The sequence below is a fragment of the Mytilus californianus genome, unplaced genomic scaffold, assembly GCF_021869535.1.
Source record: "Mytilus californianus isolate M0D057914Y unplaced genomic scaffold, xbMytCali1.0.p SCAF_1, whole genome shotgun sequence".
NCBI classification, from domain to species: Eukaryota; Metazoa; Mollusca; class Bivalvia; order Mytilida; family Mytilidae; genus Mytilus; species Mytilus californianus.
This window is the reverse complement of record NW_026262581.1, coordinates 63,813,564-63,833,615: the sequence shown is the minus strand read 5'-3', so window position 1 is coordinate 63,833,615 and position 20,052 is coordinate 63,813,564. Positions and strand designations below refer to the sequence as shown.

Here is a 20,052-nt window from a genome sequence, read left to right as displayed (position 1 = left end):
GATCATCACTATATATTTCCTCAGATAGAATTTTCTTATACTTTTGCCATGCTTTTTATAATTAAATAAAATCAAACGTGTCACCGTGCTATTTTTCAAGCTACAAGTCGTCCAAAATTGCCAAATTTTGCATAGATTTATTCATGAAAAAAATTTGTGATTAAAAGGAAATCTATGAGATAGAATTTCGAAATAAATATGAAAAGATAGGTTTTATAATATACTTTAAGAAAATAAAAAGAAAAAAAGGTGTCACCGTACTTGTTTCTTGCTACAAGTAAAAAATAAAAATTTCACTATCATTCTAGTATATTTTTTTACTACAAGAGTTATCTCCCCTTATATGGCTAAGTTAGAAAATTGAATCGAACACAAACAAATATTTAGTATTTGTTGAAACAGTCAAACAAATGCAATAAATCACTTATTTTTATTTATTTAAACGAAAATCTTACACATTAATTGCCAATCTGTCTAAATATTTGAAGATTTAAGCAAAGAACTAGACCTATTGTGTACAACTATCTTACAATTCCAGATAGCGGTATACAGTTAATCTACCTTAATTTGAATTTGAAATGAAAGAGTAACCAGTCAATCAATCCATCAATTCACAGTCACGTCTCAGTCATTACAACTGAACGGACGTGCTCGGTCAGCTCCTCTTTACCCACTATTTGCGACGTCGGTTTACTTATAGATGGTTCAACGACTTTAAATACTACTTTCGATGACAGATACCAATCCAACATTGCACAGTCTACATTGTGGTCTATGGAAATACCCGCGTCAGCATACACTCCAAAACCCATTATGAATGGGGGAGTGTTATGGCGACTGACGTCCGAGGGCCTGTATCCTAGGTGTTAGATAGTGGACCGCCATTTCACTGTCTTACGACATTGGTCCTGATAATGCTTCCTGTCATCGTTATTACTATGTCCGAGATTCATCGACCAGTACTCTATCATCGTGGTAAGCGGGCCGCACAGCTGACCAACCTGGCCCTGAAAGCAGCCGTTGTGGAGGAAGTAAACTAACCAAAATAGTCAACAAACAAAAAGATCTTACCAAAACCAAAATGGCTGCCGTCCTTTTCAACTTTTCCAGCATTTTGTCAACAAAATATTTAAACGCTCACCAAACGCCTTCGGGCACCGAGCCGACCGTGCGAGGGCTTAACAGCTAGTCAATGTTGTTAAAGTTAAAAACCACCCAGATAGAGTAACAAGTGAATTCTCGAATTGCATATTGGTCCAGAATATGCATGAAATATGTGCCACTGGAAGTTAAGAAAACACCAATAAATACGTCGATTTGAAATTAGTAAGGAAATGGAAACGGATATATAAAGTGCGAATAAGGAATATGGCCACGGCTTATATACATTATTTTTGAATGTACATTGAACAAGTACAAGACATGCCAAACACCCATTTTTCTATTTTTGCTTTATTGTTTAGTAACATTTAGTTTCCAATCTTTGTTTTTTTACTCTTTATAATGCACCCTTTTCGGTAAAACAAAATGTATCTGGTGTGGAAGAAAATGAATATATATATAAATATATTTATTGTCTTGTGGTAGTCTTTTCTTCACATTCAAGTCGTATTTCATTATGGTAGGCGTTTTCTCTATCATGATCTATCAATTGATAATCTTAGAAATTCAAAATTGAAGCCAGAAATGAATACTCCCTGTTAGAATGACAGCTAAAACAAGTTATAAAACCGTGGAACACAAAGTTTATCAAATACGTGTCACATGATCATCATGATTTTGCCATTTTAATCATTTAGGGTACGTAGAATGGAACATGCTTTCCGGTCTATGCGTCCATCCCGTTCCGTAACACGTTAAAGTTTTGGTTTAAGGGACTTTTCCATAAAGTAGTGGTCACACCAACTTGAAACTTTGTACCCACTTTATCATGATATGAACTTCTTAAAATATATGCCAAATATGAATTATGAAAAAGATTTCACAGTTCACTGAACATGTAAATGTGCATACGTACATAGTGTCCTATGGACACGTCATATTCTTATTTAAAAAAAAAGTTTATGAACTCATTTGACAAATTTCAAAGCAAATCATCGAAACAGGATTAGATTTTTCTAAGTCGAAAGCAATTGTACAATGTCCGAAATTCACGTGGATAATTTTATAAATCAGAGAATTTCCAGCATTTTAACAGTTAATTTAAAAGCAACTGCCAAATAGAGGGCCGGGTTGTATAAAAAATGATAACATAGAAATGTAATACAAGTTTGTAAACAAACATATACAATTTGCAAAACGTAAAATAATAATTCTGATGCAAAAGTTGAACAATATTGAATTTAAACCACAAGGCTCTAAAATATTTTGGCACGTGATTAAGATTAAGAAAAAGACACCAGGGCATTAAAATTGCAGACATGCATGAAAATGCCTGTACTGTTGACTTGATTGATGGGTTATATAACATTCATGTATGATGTTGTGTTCTAAATGGAATCTGTATGATGTCATTATACAAATAATATTAAATGATAGAGACTGCACATGGTGTTTGTCTTGAAATCCACTAACCGATTATAAGCCAGAGCACGAGAGAGCACTTGGTGCTACACTTGATAACATTTTTATTTCCTTTCACATTTTAAATATTTACATAACATAACACAACATTATATTGTATAAAAAGCGTGGATTTTTTTCTGATTTTTTTTTTAATAAGTTACTAGAAAAATTATTATGCTATAACGAAAATCTAATAAAATTGTTCCGAATTCAAGTCTGTTATCTAACTAAGTGTTTCCAAACACATGAGGTCAGTTTGCTTCTATTTATTTGGCTATATTGGACTATTCTGCTGATAGAGTTTCTCCGTTTTATGGAGCATAATTAGAATGTGTACGATTCATTACATCTGTTATGAAATATAAAGAAACGTTGTTGTGATTCCAGTTATGATGATTCGGTGAAGTATCATTCCTGTTAACATTCACAATGTTTGGTAGAAATCAAATATATGAGAAAAGTTGTTTACACCACAATAAGGATGTTTTCGATAAAAAATGATATTTTTATATTTGAAATTATGAGAAAAAATAATTTCTGCATTAATCAGGCCCCCAAAGGTAAATTTGACTGGGATTATTTTGTACTTTTATCGTATCCTCCAAGATAAGGTTTAAATAATGCATGAGAAGTATAATTTATCAAGTTTTGATTTGAAATATTTAATTATATATTAGACAGCAATTTTGGAGGAAAGAGTATGATTTTAGTCAAATGTGATTTCTTTGAATTAAAGAGATTAAGAAACAATGCCATTCTGCTAATATCTTTACGAATTCATAGGTGCCATTAGAAGACATTCTGAATAAATTATAAAAAGCAGTGAAATTAAGGTGTCTTATCTATAAGGAAGTCTCAGGTTTTCCCCCGCTTTTGAAGTGGTTAACAATTAGAATCACGGTTCAAGATAAGTAAATAATTGATAAAATTTGAAGAAAAAAAGTAAATCTTGTCAACTGAAACCATGTGTCATAATATCGAACTAGTGCGTTGCGACATCCGGAAGAAATATTTATGCGAACAAGTTTTCAAATCTATGTATTTCTTCATTTCATTGCTTTAGTTTTTTTTTTCGTATGTCATAAACGTTTTGATATAGTTTCAGTTATTACATCTATGTAAATCATATAGCGCAGAAAAAAACCCTACGGTAAACTTTTTTTTAAATATAAAAAATTGAAGCTTATAGTTTTTCTTCAAATAAACGCATTTTTACTTTTTATTAATTTCTATTAGGTGAATCCCTTAAATGCGAGGACCCATGGGTATTACTGCACCGGAACTGTGTACTGTTTGATAAAACACACATGTTACCATGGAAAGCGGCTCAGCAGAAATGTGAAGATTATGGAGGAAGCCTTATATCAGTGAACTCCTACAGAGAAAAGGTATACAGAATCTTTAATTGACGTAAACATATATTTTCTCTAACATCTCTGAAATTAGTCAAGACTTCCCTCTGGTTTCAACGTACTTCATGCACATTTAGACTTCACACATAACATCATATATGAAAACTTCTTACCACAAAAAATGGCGATAAGTTCGTCAATTTCGTGCGCTCTTCGATCGGGACAAGTTGTCAACTTGACACAATACTTTGGGAATACTTATATGTTAACCAGTCTTGTTGAGTTGAAATGAAGTATATTCAAGCCAAATTCATTAGACCAGTAAACTCAGTTGATAAAAATAAAGGGATATGTTTGATATTGGCTATAAGACAGCTCAAGCTACATCATAAGTCTCAGTTGCTAGATTTTAGCTGTCTTTTTCTAGTTTTGTAAAAGAAAGCTTTTATTTGAAATTTGCAATAAAATGATCTGAAAAGAAAGCGTAGATGAGATAAACCGTTATTTTTGTTTAATAGATAGCCCTTCGAAGAGGACTAATGCCTAGAATAAAGAAACCGAATGAATTATATTGGTGGGTAGGTTTATCTCACAACCGATCTGAGGCAAGATGGGTATGGCAGGATGGCAGTTTTCTTTCACTACGTTCAAGGTATATATCAAAGAGGTATGTAGGTACGCCAAGCTCCCCTGAATTTATTTCGCACTTTTGAAATATCTTTCCAATCTTTTCTAAAATTAACGGTGTTTCTGCAAACACTATAACGTATTTCAAACATGTAATGATTTATAATAGATGGCTCAAATTTTCATTTTAACCTTATCCGAAAGTCTGTCCAAAGGAAAACTATGTATTGTCTCTGAAATACAAATTAATTTATGCTTGATAACGAGGTCCTTCGATGCAAAAATAATAATGAAAAAATATATAGAATTTGCAATATTGTATTGAATTGTCTCTAAAGTGGTCTTCGACGACAATTTTAGCACGGAATAGAATTCAACTGATAAAAATAGACTTGATTATTGTAAAATACATAAAGTACATTATTTAGTCTCTTTAACATTTAATTCCAGTAAGTTTTAACAACTATCTGGTTTTGACCATGTTATTGAAACCAATTCAGGGAAAATTGGCCCTACCTATGGTATATCAATCTAGTCCGTTAAGGCTTGACAAAACAGATCTTTTTGTTCAGAATTATTTTTATTAGTGTATCATTACGGCTTCCCTTAATCATATTAAACTGTAATGCCATACAAATAAATTTCAGCATCAATCATTTCGTTCATTATGAAATGTTTAAACAAGCCAGGGAATGTAACAATGGTAATATAATTATTCCTTTGGTTGACATCTAAATATCCTATCGGTTAACGTGTGACAATTATATTCTATTTATTCCATTGGTTGATATGTGATAATAATATTCTAGTTATTTCATTGGTTGACATGTGATAATCACAATTAAGATATCCCATTGGTTCACATGTCACAATCATTATCTATTTACGCCATCTGTTGACAGTCCTCCGTTTATGTCAGCTGCATTATGTTTGGACATTAAGTTTGAAATTATTTTTGACTTTCTTATTTTAGTTTATACAAACTAAAATGAATAGAAATTATTTGAAATTAGAAAAGGAAATCACTATCTGTTTTATTCTAGCCCATGGGCACAAGGTGAGCCAGATAATAGAGGTGGAAACGAGTTGTGCGCAGACTTTCATTTCTCAGGGAAAATGTTCGACAAAGACTGCAGTGAACAAAAACCATTCATTTGTGAGAGAATTAAGAGTGAGTAAACCATGTTCATATCAAGATATGTTCTTGCACAACTACAATGGTTTAATATTAATTTTCTTCTTTTTATTAACTGACATTTCCAGAGTTCAGGGATCTCATCGTGCAGACACTGGCATTTGCTAATATGCTGGTCTTACATAAGAAACCTCGTGTTTCGGCACTGATATATATTCTCATTTGCTATGCCTTACTTCAGAACCCGTTTGTTCAGATACTGACATATGCAATTATGATGGCCTCACGCCAGAAACCACGCGAGTGCTTATCTTTTTCTTATTATGAATATAAAAAGAGTTTAGGGTCACATAGATAGCGACTACCTATGGGATAACAGAAAAAGACAAAAAAGGGCAATCTTTTTTTATATACAATTAGTCAATTGTCAAGACATCTATTAAAAGCACCTATGTCGTTTTTGTCAATTGTCACGACGTTTTTAAATCATTTAAAGCATATATGTCCAGCTCTTAATCGCCTAAGTCTGTAAAGCGTGTGATTAAATTTAAGACCATCAATGATATGTCAAAATGTGAAATAAACAATCTGAATAAAAGGAGACAACGTGTATACGTCAATGGGATAACAAACGACCATATCATAATATTCAGCAAAAGGCAACATTATAAAATTTAGCAAAAAACAACAACTGATGACATCCAGATTTGAGACAAGCACATGTACATGTAGAATGCGGAAAATTACTGAAAGCAGGCAAATAGAAAATGATCAAATTTAACATATATCTATGTATATTCGGAACCTATACCTTTACATTATACAAAAGGTGTTGCTAGATTCAACAGAGACAAAATGACACACTATGGGCATTTTGTTTTATTTATTTTTGTTATTATCTAAGACAATATATAATTTCATAATGAACATGGAAAAGACCTGGAAGTAATACATTTCATATATATATATATATATATATATATATATATATTCAGTTACACCAGCACCACGACAAACTACAACGACGACGCCGACGCCTTCATCTGTTTCCTCTACCAGCCCAACCTTGGTATCATCAACTATATCACCAGAAACATCAGTTCCTTTACACACATCTGATGCTACAACACAGCAGGATAACATATCAACAAAGCATAAGACAACAGTTACTGTAAACATAACGAAAACATCCTTTTCATCAAAGACGACAATATCTCAATCTAAACTTCAGCCATTGACGAAGACGACCACAACACCACCAAAACTGACCTCATCAACACCACCAAAACTGACCTCATCAACATTTCACGCACCGAAACCAACAGCTTCCTCATATATAAATCGTAAACCTGAATGTCCAGAGGTATTTGCCTATGGAATAAAATGGCCAGCAACGAGAATAGCTACAACAGTTAAGCAGCCTTGTCCTGATACGGCAGGTAAGAATTGCATATTTTACCAAGAAGATTTAATTTAACTATTATGATTTGCATAAAATCTATGACGGGCCTGACGGGTGCCACACGTGGAACAGGATCTGCTTACCCTTTCGGAGCACCTCTGATTCCACCCCCCCCCCCCCCCCCCCCCCCCCCCCCCCCCCACCCCCTCCTCCGCCATCCGGTTTTTGGTTGATTTCGAGTTGCTCAGTCTTTAGTTTTCTATGTTGTGTTTTGTATACTGTTGTTTGTCCTTTGGTCTTTTTCTTTGTTTACCATGACGATGTCAGTTTATTGTGATTTTGATTGTCCCCATGGTATCTTGTGCCTCTCTTGTACATTGATAAATAATTGGTTCTTATAATATTTTTTTTTATTAAATACGTGCTTACGATAAGAATAAAGTTTTGTACTTTTAGACATATAATATAAGAAAATTAAAGGATTAAAAACACCGATTTATTTCACAGTTACATTTGTTTAATGATGAACGTCATAACTTGTTTATAGGATATTCCACCTGGACCTGTGTTCCGAACTCAGGCTGGAAGGAACAGCCAAATCTGACAGAATGTTCCTCATCTGATATTCAAAGAATAAACAAAATGGTAATTATTTTTCATTGGCATATGACATGACATTATATTTACTTATTCAAAGCATGATCAGAATCATTTAAATAAAACTCTCTTGCATTACTGAATATGTTGCTTTTTTTGCACTTATGATAAACATGCGAACCAAATCAAATAAATGTATAAATGTTGTCAAGTTTTCCTTTTTAATATTTTATTTATCCATATTCACAATTGATTATCGAACTAAAGTTTTTTACAATATTGTATTTTTGATGTACACACGTGATTAACTTATACAGGTAGATTCCATTATTAATCGCAAGAGCGTTCCAACAACAGAGGACATGGTATCGATTGCAGCCAACTTAACAGAGAGTGTAGTCACTTCATATCACATGACAGCAGCAGATATTTCAACATCAACAGCCATACTGCATCATATGGTAAAAGCAAAGCCTAAAAATGTGAAAGAAACTGAAACGATGCTTAGGGTATGTTTAAAGTGTTGTTGAAAATTGATTATTTGTTTAATTATCATCGCTTAAAATGAACCGGAAACGGAACAGACAATACCATTGTCAAAAGCAACAACAAAAAATTCGAAAGGACAACAGTTCACAAAACATTACACAGAAAGATATGGAATCCATTGAAAAACTGTTGTTAATTTTATTTGGGAGCAAAATATTGAAACTATAAAAAATATGTTGGAAGAAGAATATTCATCACAATCTTGAGCAGTATATGTCTTGAATGGATTGTGATTGAATGTACATGAGAATCACTCATGCAATACAAGTAAACAGACAATATATTATATCCAGTGAACAGCGCTATAATGTAGTACCTGCTTGTTCATGGTTATGTATCTTCGTAAGTTCTAAGTTTAGAAATGGATTAACAATGAGTCCCGTTTCGAAGGCACAGATATTGTTATAATATATTTGAATGATGATATTAAGATTATAATAAGTTACCATAAAGATAGTTCGTGTAGCTCGGTCTTTGGTTTTCTCTGAAGTCTTTTATAGAATGTTGTTTGTCTTCGATGTTTTACGTCTTTTTGGAATGGTTTTTGTCAGTTTCTCCTTGACTTATGAATTTTGATTGTCCTTGTGGTATCTTCCGCTGCTTTATTAAAGTCTGATTACCTTTTTATTGAATGGAAAATCACACAATAACGAAACTATTTGGAAATTCCAGATCACGTGAAATGGAGAAATTGTCGACGCACAACTTTAAATTTTTTTGTTTATTTTAAATTTAAATATAAAAATTTATATTCGCTTTTATTATAAATTATTCTACAGGAAGTTGTTAAGGCTGGGAATTACCTGTTCAGCAAAACAGAAGTGAGTAGAAATATCCTGTCAGATGACAAAGAACGTGCTGCATCAGACCTCTTGTTTGTTATCGAGGATACTGCTTTAAGAATGACCGATGCTCTTCAGACCACTGCATCTATTAGTACGAAAACAGAAAAAATATGTAAGCATCAAATTTTTGAACAATTATTTTTAATTGTCTTGAATTATGCCAATACCCTGTAACCAGTTTTTTAAGAATCCAATTCTGAATCTAAATATTAAATTTTCATTTTGCTCTGTATGAGGACAATTTCAAGAAGAATTATTATAATTTTATTAGCTAAATCTCCAAACAGGCAAGTTGCTTTTTGTAAACTGATGTATCGAGAGTAAAAAGGTTTATATCATTGTAGATGTTTCGCTCAATGTACTGAATACAAGTTCTTCTGCACAAGACTTGGAATACAACAGAGGAGAGGAAGGAACAAGTTTCATTATACCATACTCAGTTTTACAAAAATATAGATCAGGTAAAGCGTGCAGTTAAAACTCTGTAACACATCATTATCTATATAAAAGTGTATCAGAAGGGAAGAAGAGGCCTTTTAATTCAGTGCACCAGAAGTGCGTTTCATCTACAGAAGACTCACCAGTGTCATTCGAATCTAACAGCGACCACTTAAATGTTCCGAATACATCTTTCTAAACAATAAAAGATACTAATGGGTAATACAAATCATAACTCGAAGATGACAGACAACACAATAACCAGACGAAAAATAAAAGGAAAATACTACATTATTTCACCGAGAAAGAGAAAAAAAAACCGAGCAACACGAATCTAATTTAAAACATGGTGAATGAAAAAATGTAATACCTCTCAGACTTGGATTTCAACTTTTACAATTATCTGTCAAAGTACATACAATATATGTCCCATTACTCTTGTTCAATACAATTGACCATCCAATTTTCCCCAATTATTCTGACAGATTTAAAAAATTAATCCATCTTTGCTTCGTAAACTGTCAATGTAGAAATAAATCCATTGATATAAGAAGGCACAAATCATACTTCATTTTGTTATTTTTAGAAAGGTTTCATTTTAAGACCTATCAAATTGATTGATTTTTTTAATACCCGAAACATATCTGTTCCGTTTGTTCGACGTTTTTTTCAACAGACAGTCGACATTCAGTAGAAACCAACTTTTTCTCTCTACTTGTCAACTGCTTTCTTTATTCGTTATAGACTGACTTCATACAATCTTTAAAGATACTAACATTATCTGTTTGTCCTCACATTGAATAGTTTGAAGTTTGGTGACTATGTTGCCCCGATCTATCCCACTCAACTTAAAATACTAAACTAAATTACAACAATGTTGTTTTTTACAGATGGAATAGTCAAGGCGGTATTTATGACTCATTATGATCTGGGTAATATTCTGAAGACTAACGATGATACGGCTGATGTAGAAGTTGCCAGCAATGTTGTATCAGCTTCAATAGCGGGAGACAAAACCATTGAGTTTCCATGTCCTGTCAGGTTCACCATCCAGTTATCACGGGTAATGCAGCTAGTTTTTAGTGTTTGTAAATAATATTATGATAAACTTATCTTTCCCAAGGAATGTCAAAAATTATTTTCATTTTCAAATCGTTCGTTCATTGAGCTTCTCTAAAATCTAATATTATTCGTATCAATTTACTTCGAATTGGAATAGTACAAATGAGAACAAATATGTATCTAATGGTACCTTTTTTATCTGCTCTGAATACTGATATTTCAATAACTTTATTTTACAAGAATATATTTTATTCCAGACCTATGGGAAAGCTGCTCAACCGTTATGCTCTTTTTGGAATTTCTCAGAAGGGTAAGTCCAATATCATTCGAAAAAGGGTTAAATAATGGAAGTTCCTGTAAACTATGAAATACAATACATATGCATTAAAGCAATAAAAAAATGTTTAAAACGATAAAACATCTTTTCTTACCCCTTAATGGACTCACTAAATAAGTAAAAATAACACTTGATGAATTTAAATAGTATGCTCGAGGCGCTTTCCTGTAGTAACCCTTATCAGAAACGCTCAGAAAGCTAAGGATGTATGAAAACTCGAGGAGCTATATGAACAAACGGGGCCCGAAAAGAATAGTCGAAACCCTCTAACGTCAACTTTGTCTGGAACCTTAGTTTCTTAATAATATATAATGTAAATTGTTGATCGAATATTTAGACAATGAATTGTTTCAATGTCGTATGTATAATTTTCATTCAGTGTTTATGGACAATGGTCACAAGAAGGCTGTAATTATGTTAAAGGAAATGCAACGCACGTGACATGTCAGTGTACCCATCTAACAAACTTTGCTATATTGATGGATGTTTCTGGAGTAAAGGTACTAAATAAATTGAAAAGATAGATAACTGGTAAATAAATAAAGTTACAGCTAGCTAGAGACACAAAATGAACATGGTGGACAGTTTTCTCATAAGCAAACTTACCACCTCTTTTAGTTTTTTTATGCCCCGCGACAAAATGCCGAGGGGCATATTAATTTACCCTGTCCGTCCGTCTGTCAGTCCGATCGTCAGTCCGTCCGTCCGGATTAGGATACATTGTTTGTCCGGCTATCTCCTCCTACAGTTTTGGAGGTACAACTTTAATATTTTGTAGGATGTTCATACACATAATGAAGGTGTGCATGGCCACAGGATTTTGATTTTTTTCAAATATTCTGAAAATGACAGGTAGTTGGACTTTGTCATTACTAGCTGCATAAAGAGATCATGGTTTGGACGGCTATCTCCTACAGTTTAGGAGGTACAGCTTTAATATTTAGTAGGATGTTCATACACATAATGGAGGTGTTCATGGCCACAGGATGTTGATTTCTTTTAAATATTCTGAAAATGACAGGTAGTTGGACTTTGTCATTTTTTTGGTACTAGCTGCATAAAGAGATCATGGTTTGTCCGGCTATCTCCTCCTACCGTTACATCATCAAACATAGTGTTAAATTTATAATTTCGTATGGTCAGGCGGGGGCATCAATTGTGTATTACAGACAGGGGAACACTTTCAAGTTGTATGCCAACACCACTGTTTGTCAAATCTAAAACATGTGGAACTATACTCATGCATATGGCAGAGCAGAAAAGGGAGGGGGCATTGTCCATATCTAGTTTATAAGATATCATAACTTAAATCGATGTAGATTACAATTAAACAATTACATTTTTATGAAAACAAAAGTGACATTTTTTAATGTTAGAATTTTAGAGTTAAAGAAGTAAGAAGACATGAGAAGAAGGACAGACAAGTTCAAGTCCAAAGAAAAAAAACGAAAGAAAAATCATAAAACACTATACTTAAATCTAAAGATAACACATAATACTAACAAAATAACAGTATTCATTCATGCTATGATTGTTTAGTGGATGTAAAAATATCTCAACATAAACACAGAAGGTTTTAATAAATTATATTTATATATTTCAGCTGACATACGAACACACAAAATTCTTGAGATACATAACTTTTATTGGTTGTATCATCTCTATATCTTGTTTAGCTTTGAGTTGGATCACATTTCAATGTGTCAGGTAATAAACATTATATATAAGTATACCAGCAAGTCGTTTGGCGCTATAAAGTTAATTATCAGACTAGTATTGTATAATTTGGTTTCCAAGTCTGTAAAAGTGAGGCGAAAGATACCAAAGGGATATTCAAACTCATAAGTCGAAAACAAACTGACAATGCAATGGCAAAAAACGATAAACGACTAAAAGACAAACAACAGTACACAGAACTCAACATAGTTAACTAAAGACTGAGCAACATGAACCTCATCAAAAACTGGGGGGTAATCGAAGGTACTCCGGAAGGGTAAGTTGATCCTGTTTCACATGTGGCATATTCGGTTATTTTTTTTCAAATCCAAACGTTTCTTCAGTCGGAACGTGCATTAATTGTTTTCAAAATGCCAATTAATAAATAAACACCTGACAGATTCTAGCTTTATATATCTCAATGTGTTCATATCATTTTCTTTCATTTTTAGATCTCTGGATGGGGAACGAAATTCCATTCACAAAAATCTTGTATTTTGTCTTTTTGCTGCCGAACTAATATTTATAATCGGTATTGACAGAACAGACGATAGGGTAAGTTTATCTAGTGTAGTGTTTAGTAACTGTTTGTTTGTGCATTAAAATATATTCAAACATTAACAGAAACTGCTACATAAACCAAGATTATCTTCTCTTAAGATATGATGATAACTAATGTAACATTTTGGGGATAATTTTTGCGAAAAGATTGGCAACAATGCTCTTTAAAAACAAATGAAAACATCACTTTATAAATTTTAAGCGTCTGAAGCGCTTTTCTGGATGTACTTTCACTAGGAACACTCAATGCCAAATATTATATATAAAAAGTATTAAAAGATATGAAAAGTTAATGATTCAATACGTTAAGGACTTTTTCTTTCTGATTCCTGCTATAATTTTTTTTATAACTTGAAAAGGTTTAAGACTTGTAAATTGTTGTTTTCTTAACAACCAGTGGCAAATATTTCATGCAAATTAAGGAAGAGAAGAAAATGAACGTCGGGGTATGGATATGGACAGAAATAAGGAAAACTGGTCAATATTCAAATACATTTTTTCTTGATTTTTAATCATGATTTTATAAAACATAAAAAAAGGAAATAACGTGAATTGAATCATATATTTGTAAGCAAAACCTAGAGCCGCTAGATCCTACCTCCATTATAACTTGTTTTTTTTCTGTTCCTTTTTGGATGATTCATTGTACATTTATTCCAAATGTATTTTATAATTGAAATGATCCCATAAAACAAATTGTGATATTACAGGTTTCCTGTGCTGCTATTGCATTGCTCCTTCATTTCTTTTTCCTGTCATCTTTTATGTGGATGTTAATGGAAGGTGTCCACATTGTGGTTCTTCTTCAACAAGTCTTTGATACTGCCAAGAATAATATGAGATATTACTACCTCGTAGGATATGGTGAGTAAAAGTGATACTTATGACGCCAATGTACGTACAGAAATAATTGACATTTGTATTGATAAAAATTGAACCGAACAAAAAACAAAAAATCTTTCGTAAAGCCTTTGCCCAGATAACACCATACCAGCATATTTTTCGAAATAACATTTCAGATGATGTGTCCCTTAAGAAATATATTTTTCTTAAGATATCAATTAGTTCTTGAAGCTTCATTTTATTGTGTACCTATTTTAAAATGCCAATAATTATGAGGGGCATCTTTAACAGTTTTTTGTTAAATTTGGAGTCATCCCTTCTATCCTTACAAGTTCGCTATTCTTATAAAATATCAGATTTCTCAGACTGAGCAAAAACAGAAATAGGTGGCAAAACGTGTTTACATCATATGACCATTGAAAATACAACAGGGCTTCAAAACAGTTATGGAAAGTTGTAGACAAGAATAGAAGTAGTATTACACTGTTAAATGAAAAAGATACTTTTTTCATAAATTTGGTGCATTCGAAGCGCTTTTCTGGATTTATACTTATCAAGAACGCTCAAACCTCAATATTGACGATGGTCAATTTGACCAATTGTACAAGAAAGATATCAATGCTGTGGAATTTAAGCTCATTTTTATTCTGTTCAGATGATTGTAATATTTGGTACTTTATTGTAAAAGGGTTGCTGCACAAATATATCGAAGATTATTGTCTGTTGAATTATACCATCTTGTAATTGAAAGTCCTACATCTGAGGACACTGTTACTCATATCAGACAAATAACCTTTAAGTGAGTCATGTATTTGATATGCATTATCATTATTTTAGGAATATCAATTACAATCGTTGGTACAACAGCTGGTATAAATTTTAAGGCATATGGAACGGACGATTTGTAAGTACAATATGGCGAATCTAAATAATCAAATGAAATAAACATATTTGACGAAACTCATCCAATCTATCTTATTTGTGTATAGAATTTCTTTTTTAATGTTCACGTGCATTTACATATTCTTCGCTTTCCTAGAGATGATCAGAATACATTCCATTAAGATTGAGAAAAATCAACACTTAAGTCATCATTTGTAATATTATTAATGATGCGAATTAATGAAGCCAAAATAAAAATTAGTCAAAAGGTTCTATTACCTGTTCTATACAAATGATTGAGCTTGATATACTTGGTAATCATACTAAATCTTCTTATTTTCATTTTAATTTTATACAGAGATTTGAAATTGCAAGTGTCAAACTTCCTTCATTTGTATGTAAATGAAATTATTTATTTAATTCCATCTACTTCAGCTGCTGGATAACAACAGACCAATGGTTCATTTGGAGTTTCACGGGACCAGTTGCTGTAATATTGATAGTATGTTTTATGTCTTAGATCTATAGATACCAGAATAGTCGTTTAATCTGTAATTTTACCGACTGTGACCTTTTCTCTAAATGTGGATTCGCATGACGGGTGATGCATACATAACAGGAGATGATTACCCTGTCGACGTACCTCGTCTCGCTCCTTCTGGAATTCATGCGATTCCCTCATGTTGTGTTTGTTACCTTCGTTTGTCTTCTTAAGGATGTTCACTCCTCTTGTTTTTGAATTTTTGTCAGATATTCGGAATCCTCTGGTTTTATCCATGTAGTGCCAATACATATTTTGCCCGCTAACCCCTACTTTTATTTTCATAATTTTATTACATATAGTTTAAAAAGCCATATTTGAAAATCTTATAAAATCCTTGTTATTTTTTCATAGATTTTGAAAGAAAAAAGGTGCTAATGTTAAATGTATGAAAAATCCAGAGAGAATCATTTCCCGCCAAGTTTTCAATGGCTTATATCTCAAAAACAAGGCCACGGACCCTTCATTTTTTCCTGCTTTTATAGTTCCATTATTTATATACTATTAATTTATATCAGTCTTTTAAAAAGCTTGTTATTTTGAAGCAGAGTAGCGAACATCCTTAATCGATTTATAATATTTGAACATTGGTAAACTACTGTTGGCTTAATTTATTTAAATCTTTATAGAGTATAGACATGTCCTCTAAGACTATAGTTTTAACTTTGTAAATACGAAGAATCAAGTTAGAGTTAAGCTGCATCTGTTTCATATTTTATAGCAGGTGAATGTAAGGATTATAGTATAGTTTCTTCAATATCATAAAGACTTACATTGTATAAGAAATAATATTAGTATATGTTTTCATATAGTTTATTTAAACGGAAAAGGTGATTGAATATCCATGCATGGTACTTATCACAAAATCCGTCTAACCGAATTACCTAAATTATGAATTATAGTTCGACTATTTTCTAAAAATAATTTACAAAATAGCTGACGGTTAAAAATTTTTGCTGTAATTTTAATTAGTTCTGCAGTGAGGTACGACATATAATTATAATTATTGAAACAAATACGAATACGTGCATTATCTAAAGGTTACATAAAGTGAGATATAATTGATGATAATACTGTAGTTCATGACCAGATCAATTTAATATCTTTTTCAGATTAATACAACAATTCTTATGTACGCCTTATCAATGGTATGCAGGCATTCAGCATACGTATTTGCTAGGGAAAGAAGCCAGCAAAGTAATTTCAGGTGAGAAAAACGAATGCAATTTTTCATAAACTTTAGCTTTAGTTTTCTCTGTTGTTTTTGTGTGCTATGTGTTGTTTATCTTTTGGTCGTTTTTCTTTTTTTGCCATGGCATTGTCAGTTTTTTTTTCGACTTATGAGTTGAATATCTTTTTGATATATTTCGCCTCTCTTTTATTATATTGGTGACAACGAGGTTCTTTGATAGAAACATAGACAGCACTGGTAACACACTGGTAACTCACCGGAGAAGTGTTCTATAATTGTCCATACAGTTCTAACTGCAAGTACATTTCATTCACATGCCATTTTTGACTTTTAAGTTCAATCAAACCTTTTACATAGTCTATAGATTTTATCAACATTTGTTTGAATTTACAGGGCATGGATACAGGGTGCTTTTGCTGTTGAAGTTCTTCTGGGATCAACATGGGTATTTGGATATTTCTTCATCAATGAATCAACAGTAGCGTTTGCATATACATTTACAGTTCTCAACAGTATTCAGGGACTTTTCATTTTCATATTTCATTGTTTATTGAATAAAAAGGTAAGACTGTTTTCCCATATTATTTTTTTTATCTAATCATTAAATACATATCATATTTATATTTAAGACTCATACTCTGCTTTGAACTATGTGGAATATATTGAAGATATTGTGAATTTTAGGGGCTCCAGTCTATAGTTTCAACCTGGAGTGTAACTACACAGACTAAAGACACAAAACACAAGACTTCACAGGAAAAATAAGATAAAAGTTGCAATTCAAATAAGAATTGAATACTCCTTTTTGTAACTTTATTGTGGTGTAAAAAGTAAAATTACAAAAATACCGAACTCCAAGGAAAATTAAAACCAAAAGCTCAAACACATCAAACGAATGGGAAGCAACTGTCATATTCCTGACTTGGTACAGGCATTTTCTTATGTAGAAAATGGTGGATTAAACCTGCTTTTATAGCTAGATAAACCTCTCACTTGTATGAAAGTCATATAGAATTCCATTATATTGACAACAATGTGTGAGACAAACAAACAGACATAATAGATAAAAATGTCAAAAATTGGGGTACAGCAGTCAACATTGTGTTATAATATTAATCACTATAAAACAAATAACGATTTCAACAAAGAACAACAAAATGGCATATAGACACTCTTATAGACAAAGTACAAAAATGAAAGACAAGAATACAAAAATGACCTTAGCACAATAACACAATGGCGGGATGCATAAATACCTAGCCACGCCAAAAGTATATACAAAAAATGGACTAAACAGTAAAGGTTAAAAATATGAAGAACACTATAACATGTAATTAAGATGATAACGACGTCAGTACCTAGCATCTTTACTTCAAGACCATCATGTATTATTTGTTAAACGCGTTTACCGACGTACATTTTGTGTATCGCTTCATACTAAAAATGTTTGCACGATCAACGCTTTTACAACCCTATTTAACTACAAAAAGAAATATTCCATTCCTATAATTACATGAGTATACTATACAACCATGAAAATACGAGTTATAGCAAACTTTTCGCTGAAATTTCCTATGCATTGTTGTGATGCTGTTATGAGAAGCAGGTGGCGCAGTCAACGATGTTGAAATTTATCACGCAACACAATTTGATATTGAAATTCCTCGTGATTGCTTTATGTCAATCAAAAGTACGGATTCTTAGACCGCATGAAACATACATGTACAAAATGTAATGTAATTGTAGAACAATGAGAACAAGAAACAAAACAGTGCTAACGAAAAGGTGCGCAGTATTTTGACTTCATATTGATGGTATCAGAATACTTGAGATATAAATAGTTTTTAGAAATAGGATCGGGTGTTATTAGAAGTCAAATACTATTGATAAAAGGGGACATTTAATTGTTATCTCGACTGTCTTATCGAGCCTGTAATCAATACGCACTAATTAGATACTATCTAGGTGAACATGTCGATATCAATCTTTCTCAGGTCCACCTGCGTCATGACTGTATACATATGCACTCATGTCAGAGTACATATATTAAATGACTATAGGGTGCATATTTAAAAATTATATTGGAACAATATTTAACACTCAAACTACCATCAAAAACTCACGTGTATCATAAGACATTACGGGTTCATTTGTCTCTTACGTGACTATTATCTTGTATTCAATTCAAGGAAGACGTAAATGAGATATCTCAAACTTAAATTGTAAAAAACAAATAATCACAGCATCTCGAGAGACGAGCCTACGTAAACTCGTATATGTATCATATGTAGAGATTATTCCCATGAAGTTTAATGAACAAGATAATATTAAAAGAACTGTTTAAATATCAAATAGCAAAATAAAATAAGACTCATAATCAAAGTAACTTTAATATCAAATACAACGAATGAAATCTGTTTTTAAAATTGTTCAAGTTTTTTTAATAATAAACTTTCTTTTTCTTTCAGATTCGCTTTGAATACAAAAAACTGGCACATGTAAGACACAACTCGCAAAGTTCGACAAAATCAGCGTCATTCAAAAAGAAAGACGGTTCATATGAAGTGTATGTTTCAACTTGAGTAAAGTGGACAAAGGACGCCCCAAATGTGTTCAATACATTGGCCAGTAATACATGCATAATTACGTTTACATTCTATGCATAATCAAGTGTTATTTTTGCGTACGAAATGATAGTGTTCACCTACAAGGAGTTTCTTAAATAAGACAAATAAAGGAAACGTATGCATTGTGAAGAAAGGACGAGCATAATATGTACATTTATGTTTACTGTATATATATATATACATATAGATGTCATTTTCTGAAAATCACATTTATTTTCAGATCAGATCATGATTTATTGAATCGTATATTGTTGACAGTTGATTTCAATATTGCTTTAAATAAATGTTTACATATTGATAGTCATACACGGTTCTTATTTAAAGAAATATTTTAAGGTCGCTGATTTTCAATAATGACTAATTGCAGATTAATGGTATTTTTTAGTTCTTCCGCTTTTGTTTGCATGTGTGTTTTCGCTTGTCTGTCAATATATTGGATCACCTATATTGCCGTCTTTTTGTTCGGCTGACTGTCTGCTTTTCTTTTTGTTCAAATATTCATCTGTTCAATTGTCTGAATGTTGATATTTGAGAAAGGAGAAGAAAATACCACTGAGCAAGCAAAATCATAAGTCAAAGAAAAACACCATCCACAACAGAAAGAAGACAACAACAGTCCACCAAAAACTACACAGAACACAAAAGTTTTAGCAATACCAAAGACATATAACTTATATGTCTCTGGAAATAAGAACCCAATCATTAACACCAGGAGTACACTCAGTTCTCCGGAAGGATACGCAGTTTCTACTCCACGTGCGAAATATTTTGCGACAGCTCG

At 32.3% G+C, this 20,052-nt stretch overlaps 1 protein-coding gene across 2 annotated transcripts in view; it reads left to right on the top strand.

The window, feature by feature from the left end:
- The window catches only part of LOC127706044 (adhesion G protein-coupled receptor L3-like), a 28,906-nt gene extending 9,335 nt beyond the window's left edge, over nucleotides 1–19,571 (top strand). The window contains exons 2-20 of one of the 2 annotated variants that reach the window (XM_052210449.1): nucleotides 3,802–3,953; nucleotides 4,436–4,569; nucleotides 5,588–5,715; nucleotides 6,675–7,118; nucleotides 7,629–7,726; nucleotides 7,996–8,187; nucleotides 9,007–9,184; nucleotides 9,417–9,533; nucleotides 10,401–10,573; nucleotides 10,830–10,882; nucleotides 11,289–11,409; nucleotides 12,513–12,616; nucleotides 13,078–13,180; nucleotides 13,897–14,050; nucleotides 14,867–14,933; nucleotides 15,347–15,413; nucleotides 16,565–16,659; nucleotides 17,038–17,206; nucleotides 19,113–19,571. In XM_052210449.1, coding sequence (XP_052066409.1) covers nucleotides 3,802–3,953; nucleotides 4,436–4,569; nucleotides 5,588–5,715; nucleotides 6,675–7,118; nucleotides 7,629–7,726; nucleotides 7,996–8,187; nucleotides 9,007–9,184; nucleotides 9,417–9,533; nucleotides 10,401–10,573; nucleotides 10,830–10,882; nucleotides 11,289–11,409; nucleotides 12,513–12,616; nucleotides 13,078–13,180; nucleotides 13,897–14,050; nucleotides 14,867–14,933; nucleotides 15,347–15,413; nucleotides 16,565–16,659; nucleotides 17,038–17,206; nucleotides 19,113–19,226 — 2,663 coding nt within the window. In that variant the 3' untranslated portion in view covers nucleotides 19,227–19,571. Of the gene's footprint in view, nucleotides 1–3,801; nucleotides 3,954–4,435; nucleotides 4,585–5,587; nucleotides 5,716–6,674; nucleotides 7,119–7,628; nucleotides 7,727–7,995; nucleotides 8,188–9,006; nucleotides 9,185–9,416; nucleotides 9,534–10,400; nucleotides 10,574–10,829; nucleotides 10,883–11,288; nucleotides 11,410–12,512; nucleotides 12,617–13,077; nucleotides 13,181–13,896; nucleotides 14,051–14,866; nucleotides 14,934–15,346; nucleotides 15,414–16,564; nucleotides 16,660–17,037; nucleotides 17,207–19,112 lie in introns of both variants that reach the window. The other variant, XM_052210446.1, reaches the window with a different exon arrangement.
- Nucleotides 19,572–20,052: the final 481 nt, after the last annotated feature.